A 20713-nucleotide genomic window follows, 5' to 3' on the forward strand; every position below is an offset into this window, starting at 1 on the left:
ATGTCTGTCTCAGACCAAGGTTGTAGTGAGAAGGATGGTTAAATGGTTAGATTTAGGATATATTTTGGAGATAGATCCCACCAGACTTACCAATGGATCAGATGAGAATGCAACCAGGGGGATGGTGCTGCCACTTACCAAACTGGAAGAGGTTAGGGGAAGGTGAAAGGGGTTCGGACCCAGAGCACAATAGGGAAATTGATCCCGGGATAAAATTGGGGACAGTGGGAAAGTGAACTTTCATGGGAAAAGGTAGTAGGACTGTCAGGCAGCTTTGAGTGTCATTTGGGATGCTGGGTCATTAATTGGAATTCTTAGTGAGTTCTTAACAAATAGCACCTAATTTAACTCTACTAAAAATGTCTTTTTTGTACAAGTGGATCTTTTCCCTTACCTTTTAAATTATATAAATAAATATTATTTGATAGCACAAAAATATATGTAACATACCTGTAAGTTATAAAGCATGATAATTTAACGCATATCTGTGAACTCTCCACTCTCCCCAAATTGGACCTTTGCCAATAACTTACATTTACCTTTGTTCTCCTTCCTAATCCCATCTCCCTGTCCACTCCCCTCCCCCACCAACCCACATCCTGAATTTTGTGCTTACCATTCTCTTACCTTAAATTCACATAAGTATTTTTTGACCTAAACAATTTTTGGTTTCCCCTGTATTTGAACTTTATAAAAACAGCATCTAGGACTTGGCTTTTCTAAACTCAGCATTATGTTTCCAAAATATATCCATGTTATTACGTGCTCATTCACTCACTCAGCTTAACTGTGTGACTATACTATAATTTAGTTATCCATTTTCCTATTGAAACACACTTGTGTTGTTTCCACTTTTTTGATATTATTAACAGTGCCACTGTGAATATTTTATAGTTTCCTGGTACACATAAGCAGGAGTTTCCCAAGTGTATATATTTAGGAGTGGAAATTGCCGGATCATAAGGTGTATATGTTCATCTTTACAAGATTGTGCCAAATTGCTTTTCCAAGTGGTTATGCCAATTTACACTCATACCATTAATGTGTAAGAACTCCCACTGATGCACATACTCTCCAGAATTTAGTAATGCCAGACTTTTTGTCAATTTACTGCATGAAAGACAGTATCTCACTGTGGTCTTTTTTGTATTTCCCAGATTAATAATGAGACAGAGCATCTTTTCACATGTTTATTGGTCACAGCACTCCCTCTTCCACACTAGTATTTCTTATCTAACTTTCCTTTTCAATAATCTATCAACCATCAAAATTTTCTACCATCTACATTTTCTCATCAAAGACACATTACTTTTGATGAATACAGATTATTTTACCTTTGCCAAAATTACACCTAATAACTTCTCTCTTAGGGCGTTTAAGGCATTTTGATAAAGTCTAATGAGTAATGCATTTATAAGCCACCTAGTAGTTCGGTGGGTTTTGGGTAACTTTTCACATAATGCTAATTTTACCCTCATCATATTAAGATTCTCTGTCCTTGTCATTTCCGAGGATGTATGCTATCATTACTTGAGAACTTTATACTTACAAGTTGTATCTCCTCTACTCTAGTTGGCGACATCTGGAGGCGGGATCATATCCTACTCATCTTTAAAACACTATTCCAAACACAGTGCCAGGCACACTGCGTTTATTAGATGTATCTTTTACGATTTTATCTCTATGTACGAAGACCGTCCTGAAAAATATCGTCGTTGACTTGACAGCTGGCCCCAGCACTCGGCGCCTAGCGGGTTTTCCTCGCCCATCTCTGCCACTTCACGTTGGGGGTGAGACGAGAAGAGGTGCAGGTCTCTTACCTATCATTAGGCAGCACTGGGCTCCTTTCTTCTCTCGTTTCACAAAACGCGGAGAAAACACAACCGAAAGGGGTGTGGGGGAGTCGCCTCGCAGCTCTCCCCACCGCTTGGGTCTTTCCGTCGGCGAGCCCTTCCGAACCACTCGACATTTTCTTTATTCATATCGTATAAAAAGAGTAGTACCCACATCAATGGTCATGATTTCTTGTGCACGTCTTCTAAGAGCAAATTCTATCAACACACGGACGCACAAACTCTGACACAGAAACGAAAACACAGCCACGTGCTCGGGTCTTCTCCCGCCGCGCAAGGTCTTTGAAACGGAACAGAGAAAAGTTGTGTTGGCATCCTGTTTCACACTTTCGTCAATATCTTTTCGGCAAAAAATAAATAAATAAATAAACAAAAAGTTTCAACAGAGATTAATTTAAAAGATGATAATCTTTTTTTTGCGTTTTCTTACATTTATGTTTTTGTGAGGATTTGTTTTGAGTCTTTAGACTGATCCTGCCCGTCAGCACCCGTGTGGAAACTGCGACGAGTTGAGCGCCGCCGCTGGGGAGGCGGGGCGGAGGTGTGACGTCATCGCTGCGGGGCGGAGGCCGCGGGGTCTGAGGAGAAGCTCCGCGTGCGCCCGCCGGCCGCCGCGCCTGAGGCAGCGCGACTCCCTGCCGCGGCCGCTGTCCCTGCGGTCCGCCCCGTCCGTCGAGTCCCGCGTGGAGATGGCAGACGACCTCGGAGACGAGTGGTGGGAGAACCAGCCGGCGGGAGTGGCCAGCAGCCCAGGTACGCCCGCGCCCGCGCTCCCGCGGGGCCTCCTCCCCGAGCCCCGCAGCGCCTCAGCCCGGCGGCTCAGTCCCGGCGTCCGTCCCGCGTGGTGCGCACGGCCGTGGGGGCACGAGACCCACCGGATCGTGACACAGTCGGGCGTGACGTTCGCCCGCCTGCCCGCCGCCCCAGGGGCCCTTCTCCGAGCGCCGTTTTTGTGTTCCTTCTTGCTTAATGGATAAGACAGGTATCATGAAGACCGGGAGTCCGGGCCCCTACCGGATTAGGTTCGGACTGCCTCTGTTCACATGGCGACTCCGACCCTCTAAGGCTGTGTCGCCTCCTTTTCCTCTGTAGAATAAGGATGATGATGCCAGTTTATGAGATTGTTGGGAAGATTAAATGAAGATAGTACCAATGATGTTCTCTAGCGCAGTGTTCGGCGCATGGTGTAAATAGCGGTAAATAACAGCCGTAGTTCTCTTGCTGTCGTCGTCGTCATCATCATCGTGTAATTTGGACTGTTGGAGCCTGAAGGAGGCTTACATGTAAGAGGTCATCCGTTTGAACTCACCCATTTTACAGACAGGAACGTGAGACCCAAAGATGTCAAGTAACTTGACCAGTTCGCTAGCTGGTTGGTGCCAGAAACAAGACTGGAATTAAGGCAGTTCAAGCGCGGTTTATTTGACTTTGCTGTGTGTACCCACTGCTGATGCAGTGGACGTTTTATCCTTGAGTGGATAGCGCTAAGTAACTCCTCCCCAGAGGCTCCTTTGAGCTTTTCAAGTCCCATAACGCTTAATATGCGATTATGTTTTTTATTGCTTTTCAAAGTCTGCCTCTCTGCTAGGTTCTAAGATTTTAAATTAGGACAAAGCCAAAGTCTGATTCACATCTGTATAGTCCACAGGGCCCTGCACATGGTTGACACTTATACATATTTGCTGCAAACATTAATCTTGAAATATGAGTTGTGAAATATCCATTAAAAACAACAAAATTCTCCTACAGTATTGTTTCCAGAAGGGCAGGCTTCAGGTACAAACTGAGCAGATGTCATTTTTAAAAGGGTAGCCGATATAATACTGCCTGGCTTAACCTTCCTTGCTGTTTTGCAACTTTGTTTCTAGCAAATATATCTCTGTGCTTAAAGGTGCAAATACCTTTCTTTGCAGCTGTGATGTTCCACATTTATTTTCATAACCCCTCCCACCCAACTCACGTGTTAAAAGCTATATTTTATGGTATGATTCAAGGATAGACGCCTTTTAAAGACTAATTGAATTCTTTTGAATGAAGGTGAAGGGGATCCTAATTCTTGGTTCTAGTTCTGCCTCTTGCCCCTCATCAGCTATGTATTTCTCAAGTTAGTCACCCTTTGGAGGGAAGAAATTAACATGTATTGAGTATCTATTGTGTGCCAGATTTTTTGTGTGTGTGTGTGAGGAAGATCAGCCCTGAGCTGACATCCATGCCAAACCTTTTCTTTTTGCTGAGGAAGACTGGCCCTGGGCTAACATCCGTGCCCATCTTCCTCCATTTTATATGGGACACCGCCATAGTATGGCTTGACAAGCAGTGCGTCAGCGCGCGCCCGGGATCTGAACCCGGGCCACCAGCAGCAGAGCGCACACACTTAACCGCTATGCCACGGGGCCGGCCCCGGTGCCAGATGTTTTCATAAATATGAATTCATTTAATTTTCATAACAGGCTTAAAAGATAAGTGTTACCTTCATTTTTATAGATGAGACACTGAGAAAAGGTAAGTAATGTTCTTAGGAATGCAGCAAGGAGGAGATCTGGGAAGCGGTTAGTCAAGTGTGCCTAACTTTCAAAGTCAAGCTCTTCCCACTATTACTGTGTGGCTTCTCTGGGCTTAAGTGTCATGATCTGCAAAATGAGGGGGCCTTAGAGATCATATTTTTAAGGATTTTACCAACCAACAGTTCTAAACATTGAATCTAGTTAGAACTTTAAATTGCTACAGCCTCCTTCGTCTAAATGGCCAGGATTCCCATCAAGATAATATATTGGAGTCCCCAGGATCACCCTACTTCTTAGGTTCCTTCTAGCTGTATGACTAAGCTTTGAAAATTGCTAACATTGAATTTATCGGGGACCTTTGCTTTATTAGCTGCTTTTAAGTAAAGTGAGCATATAAGCTTCCTTGAGATCTGCTTGATTGATCTATTTGCTGGTGATTTGCCTAACCTGTTTAGCATTTCTAATTCAGAAGAAATCACAGCTGAACCAATTCAGATTTCCTGATTCTACCTGTTTTAATAGGAAAAGATCAGCCTAAAATGTGTAAATTATATTTTGTTTTTACCTCTTTACTTATCACCTGTTCTGAGTTCACACTTAGGGTGGCAAGAGGATGGATCATTTTAGTCATTTATTCAGTAATCTATATCTACAACAAAGGCCCAGTGTTTGTGGTCATGAATTCTCATGCTTGCTTTCTGAGAGCAAACTATATAAACACACAGATGCCCAAACACTGACACACACTGTGTATAACATCTGCCTAACGTATCCAGCTGTCTATTTAGTGACTAAGGAAATGTACTGTTTTTGCTGTCCTCATGTCTTTTTTTTTTTTTTTAGAGTTTTTTTTTTTTTATTGTGAGGAAGATCGGCCCTGAGCTAACATCTGCCAATCCTCCTCTTTTTGCCGAGGAAGACTGGCCCTGAGCTAACATCCGTGCCCATCTTCCTCCACTTGATGTGGGACGCCGCCACAGCATGGCCTGACAAGCAGTGCACACCCGGGGTTCCAAACCCAGGCCACCAGCAGCGGAGTGCGTGCACTTAACTGCTACGCCATGGGGCTGGCCCCTCCTCATGTCTTCTTAGATGTGGTATGTAACTCAGAGACTCTTACTGAAGCTCTTGACCTACATGTGACCCTTTTTGCATACATCTGATAACTCTTGAAGACCTGTCATTTTTCTACTAGAATCCTGCGTTGTACTGAAGCCCAGCATGGGACCTGGCACTTAGCTGGTGTTTGGTGGATATTAACTGAATGAATGCATGCATGCATGATAGATGCTGCAGAGCTCTTGGTGATCATATACATAGATAGACATATAATTTCTCATCCAATCTAGACACTTTTGAGAGTGGAAGGCCATGCTATTAGAATTTTCCTGAGACTGTCTTAGTCCACCGGGGATGTCTGGTCACCCTATTGGTGATATCATTGGTAGTTATTAGAGTCATGGCCTAGGATAAGACAGCTGAGAGTTGCCTCTTCTGAGGAGTGTGCAGTCCAGTCTGCTTCAGGCAACAGAGCTCAGGAGTCATCTAATGGCATCTAATACTTCATTTCATTTCATTTCACTTGTTTCCTTATTCCCTGCCTACCTTAAGAAATTATTTGAGATGATTTACAGTAAACAGTACATGCAGTAGAATCAGGAATGCAAAAGATTAATGCTGAAGTGAGCAGATAGAATGCCTGAGATTTTGTGTAGTTGACCAAACTAAGCACTCTTTCAGTGCGAAGCTGAAAACTGAGAGAATCATTCACAGCATGGATTTTGTGACTTGTGGAGCAGAGCTGAGAGTTTCTGCAGTTGGAGGTGGTCACTTGATCATTCACTTACTGAAGAGAACACTGGTTTTTTTTCCCTTTTTGTTCCAATAGTATGCCTATTAAATTACCAAGTCAAGTGTCAAGTAGGCAGCTGGGTATGTGAGTTTGGAGCTCCAGAGTTGGGTCAGGGCTGGAGATACAGGTTTAGGAATGACTGGCAGATGTAAAGCTTACTTTTGAAGAGGATGTTTTTAGCAATCCGCAAAACTCTAGCCCCCACTTCTTTTGAAGAGGGTTTTTCATATGCTTTCCTAGCTCATTCTGAATCTTTGATGCCATCTCTTATCAGGCATCTAACTAAAAAACTGAAGTGTGAAGACACTTCTATGTACAGTGCAGGGAGACTGCAGATAATGATACTCACTTGCATTTGTTGAGTGGTTACTATGTGCCAGATACTGTTTTGATTGCTTTACGTGTAGCTCATTTAATCTTCACAAGTACACCATGACGTAGTTACTGTTATCCCTATTTTATAGATGAGGAAGTTGAGGCACTAAGTGTTTAAGTGATTTGCCCAGTGTTACTCAGTTGGTAAGTGAGGAGGCTGTGATTCATAGGCAGGCAATCTGAAACCAGTCTTGCACTCAAATTTCTCATAGATAATTATTCTAGTTATCAGTGGTAAGAATCTCATCTCTAAAATAACAATCTTTTATCAATTTAAAGAGGCTCATAATATATAAACCCTTTTGTTTATATACATCGTTTATCAAATTGTGTCTATTAATGCTTAGTCTCTCAAAGTGTCCTCTAGTAAAGAACATTGATTACTCAGAGATACAAATAAGCAGGTTGTACCATTGGGCTTTGAGAATAGTCCCTTTGCCAGCAACTCAAACTTGATTCTAGAGCTCAAGGCTCACATATCTGCTGTCTTCTTGAAGTCTTTAGGTTTTTAATAGGAATGTCAAACACAGATGAGACCCAACCTGAATTATTCCCCAAACCTGCTTTTTCTCCAGACTTCCTTAGCTCAGTAAATTAAATCACGAACTACCCAATTTCACAAACAAAGGCCTAGGAATATCCTGATTTATTCATTTATTTCTTTCTTTCACTCCTCACATCTGATCTATAAAGTCTTGTCTCTATCTCCAAAACATATCCTGAATCTTTTTATCCATTTTTCTTCTTTGTTAACTCCATCAGAGTACATGCTGTCATCCTCATTTGCCTTAACCATTGCAGTAAAGTAACAGGGCTCCCAGTTTCCATCTTGTCCCTCTGTGGACTGTTCTTTACTCAGCAGCCAGAGTGATCAGATCACTTTCCTGCTTAAACCCTCTGGTGGCGTCCACCGACACACAGAATAAAGCCCGCATTGCCCACCATGGCTGGTATCTGCCAGATCTTCGCCTACTCCCTCCCCTCTGGTTTATGCTGTCACAGCCAACACCAGCCTTCATTCTGTGCCTCAACATGCCAAGCTCATTCTGTCTTAGCCCTTTGCAGTAGCTGTTCCTTTTCTTTTCTAATCTGTCCTTCTGAATTTCGAATGGCTGGCCTTTTCCTAATATTAAGACCTCAGCTCAAACATCACCAAAAGAGAAGCACTTCCTGGCCAGCCAGTCCAGAGTAGCCATCAAGTTGTTCTGTTAACATTATCACCTTATGGTAATTCTCAGCAGAGGGCTCTCTCTGTACACGAGCACGGAAGTGCCTCATGAACAGGGTTTGTTTATCTTGTCCTTTGCTGTGTCCTCGGAGCCTAGAGTAGAATCTGGGTCCTTGGAAGGCTCACTAAGCATTTGTGCCTAAAGTAAGTAACTGTTACTATTTTGTAGCCACCTCTTGGGGATATCAGCGTAGGAGTTCTGCATCCAAAGAAACTTGATCTGCTGGAAGCATTGTCACAATCCTGCCCAGGCTTTTGACAGTTGGCAGATGCTGCTTTTCTCCTTCTGAAAATATGTTAGAAGTCCTGGTCATACAACTGTGTCTACTAACATTTTATTCTAACTGTATTTGGATTTAGTTTTATAAATTATATTTTGAAAGGGGACAACAGACTTTTGCTTTGTAAATGAGCTGATAATTCCTACTGGTAACAGTTTTTGTCACCTAGAATCAACGTGATTGTTCATTATGTTTGAGATTGCTAAAATGAGCATTGTAAATTTTTGTTGTTGTTGTAATATCATTATATAGTATCTCCTTCAAATCATATTGCTTTACCTATGCTGAGTTTCTTCTGGAAATGAAGTAGGGGAACACCTTGGATCTTTTAAACCTGAATAATTCAGGTTTTTGGTTTTTTTCCTTTTCTCACACCAAAGTTAGGCCTTTACAGTATTAATTTTACCTGTAGGCAGCCATGCATAGTCGATGTTGTAAAGCGTTGCCTCTACTTATAAAATTCAGACTTGGAATATTTACAGTAGGTGTTGATAACACACAACAGAGGATCACCTTCAGGGCATGTCGTTTTCAAAATCATTTATTGAGCTCTCATGCTTGACCCTATTTTAGACACTGTAATGGAATTAAAGGGAAAAAACAATCTGCTTACATTATGGGCTTTATATATTGATGTGGTTGAATCAAAATGCAAGTGATATTATTTTAAGACGGATGTTCAAGGGCAAAAAACAGGGGCAGGATAAATTTTAAAAGGCACGAGGGAGGAAAGAGGAGAGAAAGGACTACATTGTTAGTCATTTTTCTGTTCTTGAAGACTGTAACAAATGGACCCACACATAACCTTTCATGGGCTGGTTTAACTTGGTACAATTTCCGTGATTCTTGCAAATGATTAAACAAGTGGTTCTTGACAATAGTTGTGAACATTTAAAGGTGCAAATTTACACATCTTTCTCCAAATAACATGTACAGTGTTTCTGCTGTAATTTTGCTAAATGTCTATGAATCTCTTGAAAAATACCAGGAATTTTGAAGGCCTAAAAATACTTACATTTCACCCCTCAGATTCAAGAATAACACATTATTTTGTGGCACAAATCCTTTGACCTGTCTTATCTTATGTTCTTTTTTTGAACATTTTAATGCGTTGATAGAATTATACATTTTACTGAATATATCACAGACAACTTGAAATATAGTTTCTGCATCTTCAACTTTCATAGAATTCGTAATTAAATTCTTAAATTGCTAATATTGCTTTTAAAAATTAGTTGATTCAGCTCTTCTTTGTCTCTTGTTCCTGAGTTCCTTGTTAGTCTAGTTCACACTAGACCAGAGGTCAGGAAACTTTGTTTGTAAAAGGCCAGATAGTAAATATTTTAGGCTTTGCTAGCCGGTCAGTCAAAACTACTCAACTCTACCATTATAGCATAAAAGCAATCATAGACAATAAATATTGTCTGTTAACAAATGAGTGTGGCTGTGTTCCAATAAAACTTTATCTATGGACAAAGAAATTTGAATTTCATGTAATTTTCACATCTCACAAAATATTCTTCTTTGGATTTTTTTCTACTATTTGAAAATGTAAACTCTGTTCTTAACTTGCAGGCCATACAAAAACAGACAGTGGTCTGAATTTGGCCTGTGGGCTTAAGTTTGCAGACCTCTGTCCCAGACTCAGTATCAGACCCCTAGTTCTATGTCACATGTCCCCAAAAGCAGGAATTTGAAACATACCCCAGAGGGAATTGTTTTATATCAATTACTTCATTACTTAGTCCATAATTATCAGTCATATTCTAGATCAGTCACATTCCTGTTAAAATCAGATAGTTTATTCCAAAAAGTTACAAGGTGATTAGTTCAGAAATCATTGAAGCTAAATAAAAGAAGGGCTGAGGAAAGACTCCAGCATAGAAGTTATCAGCTTATTAAATTTTTTGTCACAAATTGGATTAGTTTTCATTCACTTGGGTTTTTATCTGCTTCGTTTTAAAAATATACCCTAATAAAGTCACTCTAGAATTATTAGGAGAGATTCTTGCATTTTCATTGTTCTTCAGAGGGGCCACATTTCTGCAGAAACAGGATTATGTTCAGGAGGCAGGATTCTTTATATTTCGATTATGTTATAGGTCAAACACCGTTTCGTTGAACCCCAGATGTTATTCCTGGTTCTAAGTTGTTTATACATTTTTATTGTATTACACATTGCTTTAAAATAAGCATGGTTTTTAGTTGGTAATTCTTTCGTTAAAATAGACTTTGTTATTGTGTAGACTTTTGTCTTAGTGGGATTATAACTGTCTTACCATTTAAAGATGGGTTTCTGCCGCTTTCCATGGAAGTGTCACTATCTTCCTACCCTTTCTTTTAGTACTTTCTACAATATCTTGTTCCTCTTTTCTTGCTTGCTCTTGAACTTATACCAACTTGGCATGAAAATGTACTTTCGGGAGACTCCTGACATGGGAGAAAACAATTCTGAAATCTCCAACGTACAACATATTTTGTGCTCCTCTTCAAGGTAAAAAGTTCCCAGGGTACTTTGTTCTTCTGGGAGTGTTGTTGGTGCTTGTTTTTCCTGTTCTATGCTTCTTTTCAGTCTGTTTGGTTTCCGCTATAGGAGGTCAGGTGTTTTTCTTTCCATTCGCATAGTTATCAGTGTTGAATGTCACCTGGCATAACTGCTTTCCCTAACCCTGTCATATGCCATTGCCATCTCTTAGTGCCCTTTCTCGCTTGTGTCATAACTGAATGGCCCTCCTCTCCCTCATTCACTCATCCTCTGTTCACTTCACATTACCTGCTTATGTCGGGCACAGCTCTGGGCATGCTGCATGTTTTCCCACTGCACCGTCCGCCTCTTACTGCCCTGCACTTCCCTCTGAACTGTCTCTCTTGTATTATTTTTGCATCAGAGCTTCATCACTTTTTGTATTCCACCTCCTTCTACTATTCTCTTACTGCTTCCCGTTAAAACTTAGACTTTTCCACTTCAGGCTTTTAATTCATCTAGCCTTCCCACCTTCTCACTCTGCTACTTGCCTGCTGGGACTGCTGCACATCATTCCTCTCTTTGACTTGCGTAGAATAATGCTGCCCAGGCTTCCAGCTCCTTCTCCTCCTTGAAATTGAAGTGGGTCCGGGGCTATTTGTACAGTGGCATCAGCGCATTGAAGCGGGCTTGGCTGGATGAGCATGAAGAATGGCAGTTCCTTTGCTCCTGCTCTGCTAGCTCCATCCCAGGAAAGCTGGCTAAAGCACTGTCCTTAGCCATAGGGGTTTCTTCCCAGGGTCATGCCTCCAGTTCTAGGTATAGGATCACAGCGAACATTGAGTTCTGCTCTTTGTAGGTTTTTTTTTTTTTTTTTTTTTTTTCTGATTGAAGTTTTGTGAAATATAACTGTCTCCTGTGTCAAAAATGCCTTATTTGTCTTAAAACATCATTGTGTTACTCTGTTCACACTGAATTACAGACACACCTTTCTCTTGATTCAGTGAGAGAGTTTTTGGTGTGATGAAAAGAATTACTTTAGCTTACTGCTAGGGGACTGAGTCCTACCTTGTAGATGACTGGTTGAATTCAACATTCTGTAGTTGGACATACTCGTGGGTTATCAGAACTGGAAAGGACTTGAAGAATTATTCAGCTCTCCTGTTTTTCGTATGAGAAACTCAAGGCCTAGATTGAGTGAATTTCAAGCTCATTGTCAAATGAGTGAAAAGCTAGGATTGGAATTTGAGTCTTCTGATCTCAAGCTTTTGTTGAATCAACTGATTTTTCTATTGCGTTGATTCAGGGAAGAGATGTGATTAAAGAATGTCCTATGAGATGACAAACTGTTGCTTTTTTTTTTTTTTTTTTTTTTTTTTGTGAGGAGGACCAGCCCTGAGCTAACATCCAATGCCGATCCTCCTCTTTTTTGCTGAGGAAGACTGGCCCTGGGCTAACATCCATGCCCATCTTCCTCCACTTTATATGGGACGCCGCCACAGCATGGCTTAACAAGCGGTGCGTCGGTGTGCACCCGGGATCCGAACCGGCGAACCCCGGGCCGCCACAGCGGAACGTGCGCACTTAACCGCTTGCGCCACCGGGCTGGCCCTGTTGCTTTTTTTTTTTAAGCACCCAGGACAGTGGTTCGTATCTCCCTAGAAGATCTCAGTATTAGTGACTTTTGACTCTCAAATGTCCTGATTGCCATAGAAAGCAGCAGTACCAATCTAAAATGGTTTGCCTTATAAGCCGAGCAGTATGATTCCATGGCATGGTATATACGGGGGGGCAACTTACTAGAAAAAATGGTACAGAAGACTACATGCCAGCTGTCAAGTGTGCATACTACATCAGCCGTTATCAGGTAAGCCACGTGAAGGATGTGTTCAGCTATTACTCATTTTTTTTGTTCCTTTCCTTCTTGTAACTAAGAATTAGCACTTTTTTTTTCTTCTGGTCATAAAGAAATCATAGTTTCAGACCTTAAAGTATGATTTTAATTGTCCTGCCAATTTGATGGAAATAATCTGACTTGCTTGAAGCAGATTAGGAATTCTCACCAGTATACCTTCTTAGCAAAATATGATTCAATCAAGTTCTGTAGAATGAAGGATTACTTCTGAGTTCACCAGAAAACTTTCGAAACGTTCTAATGAATTCAGTCCTATCCCAGGCTAATGATACATAGTCCAGCCTTGGCTTGGATTACAGGTAGGATGAGGAATTGGGAAGATTTGGGGTGGGTGCCTGGGCCTGTGGTTGTGTATATACACATATGTAGGTAAAATAATTGTAGATGCACTGATCTCTCAGGATGGTTTTTATCAGGTCCAGCAACCTGTGAATGAAACATCTGTCACTTGCTGCTTCACCATTTCCTGGAGAGGTGGCCCTTCCTCTTTGGCCTTCCATACTGGTAATTTCAGCTTTCCAGATATTTCTATAGGTGAATATATCCAGGCAGTGCATTGGCATGACTTACCTTTTCCCTCCCATGTGGAGGAAGGTGTTAGAGGTGACAGTCCTTATGATGTGTAGCTTCCCACAGCCAGCGTGGTGAAGAGGTTTATCCATAGGCCCTGTGGGAGTTTTAGAGGAGAGCTTAGTGATGCCTGTAGATTTTGGTTTAGGGTTCCGTGTTGGCATTCTCTGCTTGCGTACCTCATTGATCTTGAATGAAACAGAAGAACAAAAGGTAGTTAATGGTACAGTTGGAGAAGCAGACATTGTTCAGGACATAGAGTCAGTTTGGAGCATTTGGCTTCCTTGAAAGCACTAGGTTCTGGGGACACATCAGATTAAAGATTGTCAGGTTGAAGAAAAAATTTCAGTAAAGCAGTTTTGCCAACATGTGTTGAGTGTGTGCTCTGTGCAAGGCCCTCAACAGTAGATAGTAGTAGATACAGAGATAAACAGGTTATGTTTCTTGCTTTTTGGCAATCAAAGTATAGTGGGAAATAAACAAGAGTAAGTGTCCCAAATTAATCTCAAAGGGTCATGAGATTGCCAGAGAAAGATTAATTTCAACTGAGAACTCGAAGAGAGCTTCACGAAGAAAGTAGCATTTGACTTGGGCCTTCAAAGACTTTTAGGATTTTTAATAGCAGGAATGGGAGGGCGTTCCAGAGTAAAGGAATACTTTTGGCAACAGGATGAGGGAATACTTTTGGCAGTGTCCCTGAGGTAGGAAATGGGACACAGTTGAGAAATGGAGTGACTTCAAATTAGGTTGTATTTGAGAGGCAGAATGAGAGTGTGGACTGGGGCTAGATTGGGAAAATTGTACCTGATTCTGTAGACTGTGTGTATGTAGCAGGGGGATAGTAAGGACATAGGTTGGGGAAGACAAGATGTGGAGATAGAATTGTGTTAGAATTTGTTCACTGCGAACATATGAGGAGTGAGAGAGGAATCACATAGGTTGAATGATCTAGACTGGGAGAATGGGTTGTGGAGTGTGCAAGAGTGAAGGGTTGATTGAATTCATATTCGTTTAGAAATATACTCTTTTCATTTATTAAGGAAAAATACTCTTGGATAAGAATACTTGTTGGGGGCCGGCCCTGTGGCTTGGTGGTTAAGTGCGCGTGCTGTGATGCTGGTGGCCCGGGTTCGGATCCCGGGTGCGCATCGAGGCACCACTTCTCCGTTCATCCTGAGGCCGAGTCCCACATACAGCAACTAGAAGGATGTGCAGCTACGACATACAACTATCCACTGGGGCTTTGGGGGGAAAAATAAAATAAATAAAATCTTTAAAAAAAAAAAAATACTTGTTGGTAAAGAGATGGGACAGATGTCTCAGCTAACTGTGGTTCTCCCGTTATAATCCACAGTTGATGATGATGATGATCTTTGCCTTCTTTGGTTTCATCATCCTTTCCTTGCTCTGAACTCAAAAATATAAATTTTTTAAAAATGCATTTTGGTTTTCATCATGTATTTCTAATACTGTTCTTATGAGAACCCTTTTTACATTTTTTTTCATTCTATAGAAATTTGTTTCCACATTTTTATTGTACTGACAAAGTACAATGAAGTCCATTTATCTCTTTATGTCAACATTCACTTATTTAAAATGCCCCCTAACTTTTATAGTAACCATATTTAGATTTTCAAGTAAACAGTACACAAACTTTGCTAAAAATAGGAGTCCTTCAACTAAGGATAAACTTTGTGGAGAATATGTTTTCTTTTGGTACATTTAGTCAAACTTGTCTATGCCTAGGTGCTAGAATAGTTTTGGGGCCTTAGTGTTCTTACTGACATTTTTTTTGCACTTAATCTTCAGCATAGCAAATGAGATGTTGTTGCTCTGATATCAGTGTCCTCCTTATTTAAAGGCATTCCCACCTCTCAGCCTGTCCTCATAGTCTCATATTTAGTGCAGAAATGCTCACCCAATGTTTTTACCTCTTCAATAGGCAGACTTTTTTTTTTTTTTTTTTAAATAATAAAACTCAGTGTCCAGTAAGGGTTTGGTGAGATGGGCAGCCTCAATGATGATTAGGAGAGTAGTTAGTTAGTATGTGTTGAGATTCCTAAAACTCACCCTGTGACTCATTCATTTTATTGCTTGGAATCTTTTCTAGGAAATAATCAGAGATGCAGGCAAGGCTATTTGCTTTAGCTTTATTTACAATGAAAAATGGACACAGTTTAGGACACCAACAATCAGAAGGGAGTAAATAAATTACCCTATAATCACATAATATCACAATATTATGCTGTCTTTAACTAATGATGTTTTTGAAGATATAGGAAAATGTTTATTCAGAAATGTTAAAAGCAGCATTAAAAACTATTACATGCTTTAACTATGTATGTTTGAGGAGAAAATACACCAGTGCTATCAGTGGTTAACTCTGGTTAGTGGAGTTATAGGTGCTTTTTATTTTCCTTACATTTTCTATCTTCTCTATATTTTCTATAATAAGTATGCAATTAGAAAAAGCAATACTTAAGTTATATTAATGGATAAAGAGGAAGGAAGCACTTCAGAGACCAGGCCATTTCTGTGAACATCAACCATATTGTCCAAACTATGAGCAGTAGCAGCTGCATTTGAAATCAGTGATAGACTAATTCAAGTTGGCTGATCTTGTGACCATGGCATTAATAATAGCCTTTCCAAGATAGGTTTCTGTAATGTCCTTTAACTTTGTCAAGATTTAGATTGGTTCTCTTATTTAGTGTGCAAAAATCTGTGTTGGGATCCTCTTTAAATTGTAGATTCCTGGACCTTACCCCTAGAAGTTGTATTTCATTTGTCTGTGGGTGCACCCAGAAATCCACATTTTTAATAAACTCGTAGGATGATTCACCTGATGCAGGTGGTCAGCCTGCCACACTTGGAGAAACACAGCCATCGTTGAACCTCCTCTAGATGTGAGCTTTGTTTTCTTTCACCTGGAACTCTGGCCTGCCTGGGTGTGAGAGGCTCAACACTGTGAAAGGCCAGGGTTTGATGGCCCAATGGTTTCCTAGATGTTCATCAGAACCACCTGTGGGGCTTTTAAAACACTGCAGATGCCCATATCCCATTTCAGAACCTACTGACTCAGATTAGAGTCTAGGAGTAGAGTACGGGCATGTGAATTTTTAATGAGCGCCACAGGTTATTCAGAATTGAAATCTGTCCAGTAAACCAATTGGTATGGAAAACAGTATTGGTGGGGCTTGTTTCTTTTAAGCTTTAGTGATATGTATTGCTGAAGACAGTGTAGCTTGGGATGGTGGTTGTTGGTAGGGCCAGCTGCCCAAAAGTTATTGGGCTTCCATTGTTGCTACACCATGGATGCTGCACGTTAATTTTTTTTCTTGGTACCTCTGATTTCACTACATAGTTCTTACCTCTAGATGGCAGCAAAGGCTGGTCAGTATTTTATTACAACTCTTATTTTTTTAATTTTTTTATTTTATTTTTTATTTTTGTGAGGAAGATCGGCCCATGAGCTGACGTCTGCCAATCCTCCTTTTTTTGCTGAGGAAGACTGGCCCTGGGCTAACATCTGTGGCCATCTTCCTCCACTTTATATGGGACGCTGCCACAGCATGGCTGGACAAGCAGTGTGTCTGTGCATGCCCGGGATCCGAACCGGCAAACCCCGGGCTGCTGCAGCGGAGTGCGTGCACTTAACCGCTTGCGCCACCGGGCTGGCCCCTACAACTCTAAATGTCATTCCCAAATCTTTAAAAAATGATGGTGTGTTTTTTCTCTTGTATGAATTTTATTCTTGGACATGTTTCAGTAAATGAGGTATGGAGCTTTAAAATGTGTCATCTCCTGGATCATTTTTATAGAACATTATGTCAAATAGCTCCAAGAAAGTTTTATCCAAATTTGGAATGCATATTGCAAGGGGAATCCATGCATATGGCTCTTTTAAGACCACACAGTGAATGTTCTCCTCAGAGTTGGAGGCTCCTGGGTTTTATCAAAAAGCGTATGTCTTGGAGGAGATTAAGCAAGTTGGAAAGCTCATTCATAAAAGAAAAGATTTTAAAAAGTTTAACTCAGTTCAAACTTGGAGATTGGGATTTGGTATGAGTTACAGGTCTGAAGGATGCTGAGTTCAGTGAGGCAGAGGCATTGGTTTTATCTAGGGAGCAGTAGAAAGAAAAGGAGTATATTTGTGGAATGTGTTCATTAAATTCTTAAAATGTTGGCTTATTTGGTCCATGGGTTCTTGAAAGAAACTAAACAATCTACAAGATTTCTTGGTTACAGCAAGTCGTTAGATGGCAGTGAGCGTTAGTGACCAAAAGAAGTCCGGAAAGATGAAAATGTTTTCAGTGTTATTCCAAGTCTTAATTATGTAGCCCAATTTTTACTTGATCCTTGTGCTTTTACACATTATCTTAGAGGGCAAACATCTGAAAATATACCAAACAACATCAGCATTTATGGGGAAGCTATCAGATCCTGGTTAGACAGCTGGAGACAGGATGTTTCCTTTTCCCTAAATGAAGTTAATTTTGTAAGTGCTTTGAACTTTTTGGAGATATATTGGCAACATATTGTGTAAGAAAGCAGTGTTCCCTCAAGAGTGTTCCTGACTCCAGGACTGCAGGGCTCCTCATTACACCTTTAGCTCTAGAAGTTGAAAGACTCCCAAAGACCTTGGATCATTTTGATTTGTGGTCATTGGGGTGGTACAGGAAGGAGGCGGATTCGGAGCTGCCTGAATCCCTCAGGGACCCAGCTTCGGAATGCTTGGTCAAGGCCAGGTGTTATCAGAATGACAGTGTTTTGTATTTTTGTTTTTATCTCTGTTTCATGGGAAAGTGCATAAGTAATAATGATGGATATGATGATGAAAAGGAGGATGAAACTGTAGAAAAAAATGTCTTTGAAATACTTTGCCTTCTTTTGTATCGTTTGGTAAATCACTGCTAATTTGTGAAAAAAAATAATAATGGAAATAACAGATAATGAATCTGGCAGATAGCGCAGAGTTTCATATGCTGCTTTGGCTTTTTTCTCTTGATTTTCACAGAACTGCCTCATTAAACAATAAAACTTTATTACTGAAGGTTTTACATGGAAGTTTTATATGGAAGAGGTCCTTCAAAAGGAAACTCTGTAGTTTGATTAGCTCATTCCCATTAACCTCTTATGACAGAACATTTGGTTTTAAATAGAGTTGCAGTGCTATGATTTATGTTAAAGAGCTGTCCAGTTTCTGAAGTGAAGGTTAGAGGAAATTGATGCCTTTATTTTATAATGTAATATGTTTGTGGTTGTACCTAGTCACCTCCCAGTCTCTCTGTGGTAATTACACCATAGGCAGTGAGGGCAATCCAAAAATAAGCATTGAAATATAGTTATCAAAAATCCTTCCTAACCCAGTTGCTTCCATTTTGTGTCCAGACACATAGCATCACATGTAGAAATAGTACCTTAAAATAAAGTACACTAAACTTGAACTGTTGTCTTCCTTCTTTTTATTTATCTGTCAGGTCAGGTTTTTCACCTTAGCTTTTTTCTTTCTTTCTTTCTTTCTTTTTTTTTTTTTTTTTTTTTTGCATCCTCTCCCCTTTTTTCTTTCTCATTCCTTCGTTTGCACCCATTTAATTTTTTTTAATCATTCACAGGCTTACCTTTTGCAACAGCCTTGGGTTAGTGGCTAGAGCACGGGCTGTGGAGCCAGACTTGGGTCTCCATTCTGCTTCTGGCACCAGTTAGCTGTGTGTTCTTAAGCAAGCCAGTTAGCCTGTGCAGACCTCAGTTTCCTCATCTGTAATCCTTATCTGGGGATTAGAATACCTACTTGCAAGTTCTCTGGGGAGTAGAGATATTATATAAGAAAGTTTCTGGCACATCCAAAGTGTTAGTTGTTAACGTCAACATTATTATCTTTGGTCCATAAACTTTATAAGCCTAAGAATGACCCAGCCAGCTTGTTAAGATGCAGATTCCCTGCATTGTTTTTCCTAGGTCTGGGGATATGGAAATCTGCGTAGTCCTGGGTGATTCTGATAAAGGTGATCAGTGACTGCATTTTGAGAAACATTGATATAAGAGTTTCAAAAATAAATGGTAGCTGATTCTTATTCTTGAGATGATAGTATAGGAGAGGTAACAATTATAACAAGAGGCAAAATGAAGTGCTATAATAGAGGTACAAATAGAAGTTTTTTGGAAACTCAGAGGAAGATTATGAAAAATAAGGAAGATTTTCCAGAGGAATTGGCACTTGAGGTAGGAGTAAGATTTTAATATGAGGAACAAAGAGAGAAGAGCGTTCCAGCCCTAGGAACAGTGTGAGCAAAGGTACAGGCTGAGAAGGCCCAGTGGTGTGTAGGAGGATGTTCTGAGTTTCAAAGGGAGATGGAGGCCTGGTGGAAGGTTTGGACTTCGGGCAATCAGTAATGTGAGTGCCAAGTGAGTGCTGTTTGGAGGAGAGGGGAAAGTGGAGAATTGCCACGATCAGGAGAGTGTTGTAGAAGGACCTAGCAACACAAGTGAAGGTTGGATGAGAGAGGTGAGGAGTAAATGTAGTTGGTCAGCTGTCTTACAGTACTGTGCGGACTGAGGGCTGGACCTGGGGAGGAGGAGCACAGATACAAGGGGGAGGCAGAGAAAGAAATACCAGAGCAGAGTGGCTGACTGGGTCTGGGGGACAAGCAGAAAAGTGGAGGAAGGCTCCCAGATGTTGAACCTGGGCAACAGGGAAGGTGGTAGACCATCACCAGAAGTGAGACAGAGCAGTCCAAGAGTGACAGTGTGCTGGGTGTAGCCGTGTTTGAAGTGTAGTTGGACCTTCCTTGTGGAACTGTTCAGCAAGCACTGAAAACCTGGAGATGTTGCTTTGAGAATCATCACAGAGAAATTGTTGATAGCATTTGAGTGGCTGAGACAGCCCAGGGAGAAAATGCAATTCCTCCTCACCTGCCACTCTACTTCTGTATCCCTTTCCCAGAGCCTGAGAGGTGATTTTTGTTGGCTCTATACTGTACCCACATCCCCTCCACAACACCACCCATCTTACTAGCTGATAAAAGTGTAACTAGTTCTGAGAGCAGCCCCCTAAGGAGCCATTTCTTCCCAGTACTTGAGCAGTTCACAGTGACTGAACCATTATCCAGGCACTGATTGGCTAGCTGGGGGAAAGGAAATCCTGACCCTCTCCTCCAGTGACCAGGCTGGCCCCTCCGCCATTGTGTCTGGGCAGAGCAGACAGATTACATAAACTTGCACTCTCTAGGGGGATCTGCCACTCCTTAGCGCAGGGGGCTTTCGGTAATGACAAGATGCCTCCCTACCCCGCAAAGCACATTTCCTTCCTCATTGGCAGTCTGAGAAAACCTAGAATAGGGCCAGAGTTGATAGGTTGGCCTAAAAAAATAGTAATTGTCAACTGTTCCCCCTAGTCCTCTCATTACCCTTCTTAGAAGGTAAAATCAGCAGCCCCGGCAGCATTTATATTTTCCAAAGTTTTTGTAATTAATATGTATTATTTTCAGAAAAAAAGTTTTATAGAAAAAAAAATTGTGCTGCCTGTGTCAGTCGCTGTGAGAGATGTCATCATTCTCAGTGTGATTCCTGCCCATCAGCCCCCTCCCTGTTGGCCTGAGGCACTGTGAGTTGTTTAAATGCTTCTTAATGTTATGGACCCTTTGGGGATCTGTTGCAGTTTTTAGTTAACTC

At 41.1% G+C, this 20713-nt stretch overlaps 2 protein-coding genes across 5 annotated transcripts in view; one reads left to right on the plus strand and one right to left on the minus strand.

Moving 5' to 3' along the window:
* The first annotated feature begins 2436 nt into the window (after positions 1 to 2436).
* Positions 2437 to 20713, plus strand: part of CMSS1 (cms1 ribosomal small subunit homolog) — a 357534-nt gene continuing 339257 nt past the window's right edge. For 2 of the 4 annotated variants that reach the window (XM_087439495.1, XM_087439496.1), the window contains exon 1: positions 2438 to 2606. In XM_087439495.1, the coding sequence (XP_087295621.1) occupies positions 2543 to 2606 (64 nt within the window). In that variant the 5' untranslated portion in view covers positions 2438 to 2542. Of the gene's footprint in view, positions 2607 to 20713 lie in introns of all 4 variants that reach the window. The other 2 variants (XM_087439498.1, XM_087439499.1) reach the window with 2 other exon arrangements.
* FILIP1L (filamin A interacting protein 1 like) overlaps positions 13039 to 20713 on the minus strand; it is a 46156-nt gene continuing 38481 nt past the window's right edge. Inside the window, exon 3 of the mRNA XM_087439494.1 lies at positions 13039 to 13230. Within this exon, the coding sequence (XP_087295620.1) occupies positions 13039 to 13230 (192 nt within the window). The remainder of the gene's footprint in view (positions 13231 to 20713) is intronic.

The sequence above is a fragment of the Ceratotherium simum genome, chromosome 15 (assembly GCF_057802395.1).
Source record: "Ceratotherium simum simum isolate JZ-2026a chromosome 15, ASM5780239v1, whole genome shotgun sequence".
Lineage (NCBI taxonomy): Eukaryota > Metazoa > Chordata > Mammalia > Perissodactyla > Rhinocerotidae > Ceratotherium > Ceratotherium simum.